This window comes from Miniopterus natalensis, chromosome 13 (genome assembly GCF_054644295.1).
Source record: "Miniopterus natalensis isolate mMinNat1 chromosome 13, mMinNat1.hap1, whole genome shotgun sequence".
In the NCBI taxonomy this organism is placed as follows: domain Eukaryota; kingdom Metazoa; phylum Chordata; class Mammalia; order Chiroptera; family Miniopteridae; genus Miniopterus; species Miniopterus natalensis.
The window spans coordinates 29,058,378-29,066,526 of NC_142093.1; the positions used below are offsets into that span (position 1 = coordinate 29,058,378).

The following is an 8,149-nucleotide window of genomic DNA, read 5'->3' on the forward strand; positions in this document are numbered from 1 at the left end:
TTCAATAGAATTAAGGACTCTTAACCTAAAGCTGTGGATAAAAATCTCAATATGTTGGACTTCATCAGGAAAGTTATTGAAAACCAAACTGAAGGAACTAGGTATTCTAATACCAGACAAAACCATGCTCTATGACTTGTCCTTACCTCACCTCAAGCAAGACATAACCAAGGTAGAGAAAATATCCAATAAAGGTAATTAAAACAAGCAAGGGGACGGGGTCAGAGGGGAGGAAAATAGAAGGCAAACTGAAAAGTAAAACAAACTAAAAAAAAAATTAAAAATAAAATAAAGTAAAACAAACTAAATCCTACAATACTAGAGAGTGTCCTCAAATTTTCGAAAATGAGTAACATTACAAATCTCTTTATCCATTCCTTTGACATTCACTGGAAACATATGACATACCAAGTCTATGCTAGGTAGTGGTGATACATGCCAGGTTCTATGCTAGGTGCTGGTGATAGGTAACGCAAAATCTCTAGCCTCTCAATGCTAGCTGTCTAGTAGTCACATCACTTTAACAATTAGTAAAGGTAGATATGGGATCATAGAGGAGAGAGCAATTAACTCTGCCAAGGGACCTCATAGGGTGTTAATGAATGAGTAGAAATGCCCGGCCGGGTGTGCTTAGCGGGTGAGCATTGACCTATGATCCTAGAGATCGTGGTTAGATTCCCTGTCAGGGTACATGCCTGGGTTGTGGGCTCAATCCCCAGTGGGGGGAGGGGGAGCGTGCAGGAGGCAGCCAACCAATGACTCTCTCATCATTGATGTTTCTTTCTCCCTCTCCCCTCCTCTCTCTGAAATCAATATACACGAGCATGCACACAGACATTAAAAAAAAAAAAAGAATGAGTAGAAATTTACTAGGCAAAAAAAGTAGGGGGTCCTGGCTGGGTGGCTCAATTGGTTAGAGTGTCATCCCACACACCAAAAGGTTTCGGGTTTGATTCCTGATCAGGGTGCATACAGAAGGCAACCGATTGATATTCTCATCGATGTTTCTCTCTTTCTCTCCCTTCCTCTCTCTCTAAAATCAATAAACATATCCTTGGGTGAGGATTTAAAAAAAGGGGAGAGGGGGAAGGACAGTCTAGAGAAAAATGATTATAATAATAGAAATAAAACAATAAAGATATCAACAGCTAACATTTACTGTACACTTGTTACAAGCCAAGCACTGTGCACAAATTACCTTACTAAATTCTCATAATAACCCTTTCTCTTTTTATCCTGTTTATAAAGAAGAAAACTCAGTAGTTAAGTAACTTGCTAAAAGATCATACAGCTATACAGAGGGGACACCAACAGAGATAAGACAAAACTAAACTGTGAAAGATTATGACTTATTTGAGGAAATATAAATAAGTACATATGATATAGCACAGGGTAATACTAATGACTGCAACCAGCCTGTGGGATACCATGATCAACAAAACAGAAAATAGATACTATCCCTCCCTTAGTACAGATTATGTCTATTCTAGGAAGGAAACATTATCCCCCATCTTAAAGATACAGGAACTGAGATTTGGAGATAACAATTATCTAAGATCACACACTAATAAGTAACAGTGAGAAATGAACTCAAGTCTATCCGACTCAAAGTCCAAATTCATTGTACTTTACCACATACCCTCTCTATTATTCTTTCGTACAACAAAAGTTTATCAAGAACCTACTGTATGTCAAGCACTACACTAGGAATAGACAGATAAGAGATGTAAGTCCCCACCTTCCAGAAATTGCACACCAAGAACGGGAACACACTGAGATAAATGCTGTTACTGAAGTATGCATAGGGTCCAAGAAAAGGCACAAGTTGGAGTACTAAGCCTAGGATGAGCCAGGGGATGGCAGAGAAGCAGTGACGGTAAGTAAGCAGCAGTCAGTTATGAAAGCAATAGTGAGGAGGTGGGAAAGTGTTCTGAGGAAGGGAAGAATGTATAGGAAGGCAGAGACATCTATGAGAATACAGCTTATCTTTGGGAACTATAAATTTTCTCAATCTTAGGCTATGCACTGCAAAGATAAAATTAGTGAAGTAGGCATCAGCCAGATCTCAAAGGAGCCTGGATGCTTAAATAATGTGTTTACTCTCAAGGCAGAAGCTACTGAATCATTTTAAAGACGAGTGTTTTAGAAAGTTTCATATGATCACAGATGAGAAGACAAGCTGAAGGGAGCCCAAAGGTAAGACCAGTTAGAGGCTACTACATTAATCCAAGAGTCAGGGACACATCTGAGAAATATTTGGGAGGTAAATCACAAAACTTGGTAATAAGATAGCAACTCTGACTACATCATGAGTGTGTTTTTAAAGAAGCAACAAACAAAAACTGTAAAGTCCAATGAGAAAACCTGAGAGTGACCATATAAAAGTTCAGACTCAATGCCATACTTAGTAAGACAACCTACTACATATATTTTATAAGTCATTTTAGGGTTATTATAGTCATAAAGATAGTAAATCTACTTTTTAACCTTAAGCATTAATAGAACTAAGGAACATTTCTCAGTCAACTTCCTCTATTAGATAAATGGTTACTTTAGCTACACTTTATGAAACTGCTTCTCAGGAAACAGAAGTTGGATGACCATGTGTCAGGGATTTAATTAAAACTGGTTTTCACTGCCCTGGCTGGGTCACTCAGTTGGTTGGAGCACCATCCCATGCACCGAAAAGTTGAGGGTTAGGTTCCCAGTCAGGTCACATCCCTAGGTTTCGGGTTCAATCCCCAGTCAGGGTGCGTAAGGGAGGCAACCCATCCATGTTTCTCTCTCACATCGATGTTTCTTTCTCTTTCTCTCTCCCTTCCCCTCTCTCTAAAATCAATTTAAAAAATGGTTTTCACAGTAGATGACTTTTAAAATCCCTTCAAATTCAAGATTCTAAAAGAAGGAAAGTCGTAACAAGTATAACACATTTACTATTTCAAGTGTACAGCTCTATAGCTATCTAATGGGATTGAATCAAAGAGTAATTCCAAATATTGTTTTGATACTATTAACAATTTTCTCAGTACTTAGAACACTAATATAGCCATATTTTCAACTGCTTAGGTAATATGAATAGCATACTTTGTAAACTTTAAGATTATGAAATTAACTATTGTCACAAATTCCTTAAAAATTCAGAGCAAATAATATTCAGAATTGGTTACAGGACTGAGTGACATCTCAAACAGAAAAATGATTATTTCTACTTCACTGTCACTGAGCCCTATGTATATAACACTCAGGGAAAATTATTTCATTCAGTTTAAGTAGGAAAATGCCCTGCAGCATGCAGAAGAGCTGGCCCATCATTCCAGATCTCTAAATAGCTTCCTCTTCCCATTAGTTAAAGAGGACTGACACCATGTCACAAGCTCTTACAGAGATTCTTTGATTCAAGGAGCTGCTCAATGAAATCCAGGATTCATCTCTGAATACAGGGAATCCCAAGTCAGTGAACAGACCCCAAAATTATAAGACAGAGTCAGTAAACTGGCATGAAGAAATCAATTCTTTACTTTCAGATTCTAGGTCCAAAATGGCAAATCTAGTCACTAAATTGACCAATATTCTCACTCTTAATTAACACTGTAGATGAAAATAAAATTCTACCATAAGGCTTCTAACAAAATTCTATGTCGCATCTGAAAGCAGAAATACAAAAGTGGCAGGACAAAAATGTAATTATAAGTGTATCAACAGATTTCCACATCTGGCCCACATGGAGTAACTGGAACCAAATTTACCTCCTGCCTAAAACAACTGGGGAAAAAAGAAAAAGACAAAACACAGAAAGCTTTTTTTTGTTTGTTTCAAGACAATGAACATCAGGCAATAAAGAACAGTAGATTTCCGACAGATGGGAAACACACAAGATGAGACTTAAAATCGCCCCAGCTTACTTTACTGCCTTGAAAGAATTTCTAGCCATGGAACAGGGACCAGGAGCCCAGGCTGAGCACAGTGGTCTCCCTGAGTTAAGGAGACATAATTTAGTCTCACCAGGCATAGTAGTTAACAGGAAAGAGCTGCACAGATAGATCCAGAGATCTGTGGAGGGATCCCGAGCCTTCAGCAGAGTACTTACCAGTACTTATGTGAGTAAATTACCCAAGGACAGTGAAAGAGCCAACAAAAAGGATTAGAGGAAACCCCGCCTAGAGCTCACAAGTCCAGGAACAGTTCTTGTTCCCACCAGCTAGAGTACTAAGGGTTTTGCCTCAATAGTGCAACAGTGGTACTACTTAAACACAACTTAAAAGCAAGATCTGAAATGATCAAACTGTTTCCAAGTTAACTGCATCCCAGAACAAAGCTCAAGAGTATTTAATGGAATACAAAAATATCCAGCACCCTACAAGGTAAAATTCCAAATGCCTGGCATCCAATCCAAAATTGCCAGGCATGCAAAAGCAAGAAAACACAATCCATAACGAGAAGAAATGTCAATCAAAACCAACCCAGAAATGATTCACAATAAATTGTAAACCTGCACATTCAGCCAGTTATAACTGAATTCTATATATTCAAGAAGCTAAAGAAAGTGCATGAAGGCTACATGCGTGGAAGATATGAAAAAAGACTGCATTTCTGGAGATAAAACCATGTCTGAAATTAAAAATATGCTGGATGAGATTAAAGGCAGGTTACACATCACAGAAAAATAGAGTAATGAACTTGGAGACATAGCAAGATTATCCAAATGAAACAGAGAAGACTGGAAAAAACTTGAACAGAACATCAGTGAACATCAAGCAGCTTGATACACATGTAACTGGATTTCCAAAAGGGGAAAAGGGGGGCAAAAAATAAATCGTGTATCTGTATAAATAATGGCCAAATTTTTTTCAAATTTGATAAAAACTACAAACCCACACAGATCCAAGAAGCTCAATGACCTCCAAGCACAAGAAACATAAAGAAAAATAAAGTTTCCTTTATAAAGGATTCTTGGAAATTTTATTAACTAAATGTAATCTAGAAATTACTTAGACTAAGGCTAACTTTTAGGTTAACTTACTGAGTACAATTTCAACTGACCATTTAATACAATACATTAAACCAAACAATAATTTAAGTGCTTAACAGAAATCGTAATGATTTCAAAATTAGCAAAATATAGCTTTTAAAACAATGTATATTTTGTTACCCTATTGAGTAATGAATCTGTGTTGATCTTATTCTAGCAAATTGTTTTTAAAAAGCTAAAGCACACTTCTTTTTTTTCTTAATTTTCTTTTCCTTTAATTAATATAGGTCATTCAGAACAGAATTAGGACACTGAAAAAACTTTTAAAGAAACTGAGAGGTGGAACTGAAAACAGAAGCAGATTTGAGGTCCTCCCTAAAAAACAACCTGGCAACCACTATTTTGGAACACCATTACTTTAAAATATACATATGTATTTTTAACTGTACTCAAAGTGGAAAGAAGCTACAGTGTTTTTAGCATCTCGGCTAACTATTTAGGACTCAAAAAAAACCAACACGCTAAATATTTTTTTGGAAAAAGAATCATTCAAATAAAAACTATTAAAGTGGAAAACTAAAGTAATGTATTTTCCTATTTTTGTAAACACACCTATTTTTTTAGAGGTCAGCATACAAATTCAAATTTTTCTGTATAAAAGCAAGTAAAAAAGAGACAGGAGAACAAGTTCTAAGTATCTACCATAATGGCTACCCTTCCTGTCATGTGTGTTCCCTAAAATAGAAGTCAATTTAATTAGTCTACCATTTTGCTTAGAAAAAAGTGGGATATTTCAAAGATAAAAAATAGTTCCATGGGAGAGCTGCCAAAAATATATCCACTATACCTGGAAATAAGTAATGTCTACAGTCTTTTTACCTTTCTTAAAAAAAATAAATAAATGTGTATATACACACACACACACACACACACACACTTAGTATACATATTTCTTTGGGTGACTATACAAATAAAACACTTTTGGAAAACATATACGAGTATGATACTTTCCTATACAATCAACACATACATTAAAAACAGCACACAAACTCTTTGAGCACACAGGCTGAGAAGTTACTACTGGAAAAATTATTTATGGATTTGACTTCTACCCTCCTTTAAATAGAAAAATCTTAAAAAAAATAATTTTCAATAAAATACAGAATTGATACTTTATGTTAGGTTATTAGTCTATTAACCATAGACTTATCCTCTAGTAACATTAATAATACATGAAATTCCTATATATATAAAAGATAAGAATGTTTTGAAATTAAAAGTTCCAAACTACTCTTGTAATCAGATTCTATTCAAGAGAAGACTAAATATACATTATTTTGAGTACAACTGTAAAATTCAGTTTCATAACCTACACTGATGTACACCGAATACATGTATACTAAAATGATAAAAAAGAAGTTTTTACTTCACTGATCCAGCTACCAATATCATTTTAATATTCAATTCCCATCTCAGAAACTTTCCTATTTAATACAAACCCAATCATCATAAACATGAAAGACAAAGATTTGCCTACATCATTACCTAGTTGTCCTCAAGATTCCAGTTACCTGCATTTAAAAACTAGCTCTAATACCTTAAAATGATCCCCCCAATATTAATCTAATAATTCACACAATAAATCACCTACTCATATTTAGTAGCATTTAAATTACTTGCTACAGCAACAGTTCCTCACCGAATCAGAACTATTGTTTGAAATTCTCTCTTCTGAAATCTGAATTTGTTTCAAATTCTGAGTCATTTATTTTTAAACACAAAGGTTAATAAGGAACATTTCAGCATCAAATGCACATAACTTCACAGTAAAGCCTTCCCCCACCCCCATAGGAAACTATTCTTATTCTTTCTCTCTCATCTTAGCAAATTATCAGAGGGACACAATGTGGTTTGAATTTCAGCACTGAAGACAATTAAGTGACAATACACGGTCTACGGAATGAAAAATTAAAGTTTCATCATTTTCATCACTGGGTTGTGATAAATAGGCTGGGCGTGTTTAAGATTATCACTCCTTTCAAGGTCCAATTGTTAAACCACCTGAATTTTTCTGCCCAAAGAACCAAATTAGGAGCTTAAGACATAAAATCCCTAAAGTTCACAACATGCAATTTTTCAAAGAAAACAAGTTACCTAGAAAAGCAAAAAAGAACACTTACATTTGGAGCATGACCTGGTTCAAGAATACCCCATCCACCAAAGCCACATATTCATCCAGGCTGGTCCCATTTCCTGCAGCCAGAGGTCCAAACGTTTTAACCTACAACAGAACGATCATCACGACACGAACGCCCACCTCCATCTCTGCAGCCACAAATAATGCAGCAACATATACAATAAATAACCCCCACTTACCCAAGTGACCAAAGGGCTGGTCATGAACTGCTCCAGAAGGGGAGTAAAAATTTCGTTCTCCATTTTACAGCTAATGTCTTTGAAAAAAAGGAACTACCACAAAAATACGCCTAGGGAATTGGTCTCTCAACGCTGAAGTAGAAATCAATGAAAGTCTACGCGGGCACGGGAAGAAAATCCCATCGTGGACGGGAGAGAAAAACTCTCCCTCCTCAAAAAACACCCCAGAGGCAAACGAGCCGAAATCCCGAGAAGTGGCTTCGACAGCAGCCACGAGCCGCAGCCTGCGCTGCAAATGTCTGTACCGGGCGAGGAGGGGCAGAAAAAAGGCATCTGGAGGAGGAGGAAGGGAAAGGGGGCTGGAGCAGCCAGACAAAAAGCCCGTCAAGGTGGCCCAGCTCCCGGAGGAACCGGACCCGCGAAGCTGCCCCCAGTGAACCCGTCACAACGTGGGCCGCACGAAATACCACGTTAGAGACCGCGCTGCGGGGTTCGGGCGGCCGCCGGCGCGACCTCCGCGTGCGCCCAACGCCTGCCACCCGCCAGCCCGCGCCGAGCCGCTTCGAAGCGCGGAGCCTCCGCCGCCCGCAGCCCCTCACCGACGACGGGCAGGGCTCGCCCCTTCCCCCCGAGCGGACACCATCCCAAGGCCGCCTCACGCCTCGCCTCCAGCCCCCTTCCCCTCCCAGGGGCTGGGGGCTTCAATGTGTGTCCCTAACCCCCCAGTTTTCTCAGCCCCGCGGGCCCCCTCAGTGCGCCCCCGGGAAGCCCCGGCACAAAACCCCCGCCGCGCTCCAGCCTAGT

The 8,149-nt window shown here is 38.4% G+C and overlaps 1 protein-coding gene across 5 annotated transcripts in view; it reads right to left on the minus strand.

The window, feature by feature from the left end:
- CCDC88A (coiled-coil and HOOK domain protein 88A) overlaps positions 1–7,858 on the minus strand; it is a 91,123-nt gene extending 83,265 nt beyond the window's left edge. For 3 of the 5 annotated variants that reach the window (XM_016222130.2, XM_016222129.2, XM_016222128.2), the window contains exons 1-2: positions 7,346–7,856; positions 7,150–7,250 (exon numbers count right to left, since the gene is read on the minus strand). In XM_016222130.2, coding sequence (XP_016077616.2) covers positions 7,150–7,250; positions 7,346–7,408 — 164 coding nt within the window. In that variant the 5' untranslated portion in view covers positions 7,409–7,856. Of the gene's footprint in view, positions 1–7,149; positions 7,251–7,345 lie in introns of all 5 variants that reach the window. The other 2 variants (XM_016222131.2, XM_087823570.1) reach the window with 2 other exon arrangements.
- Positions 7,859–8,149: the final 291 nt, after the last annotated feature.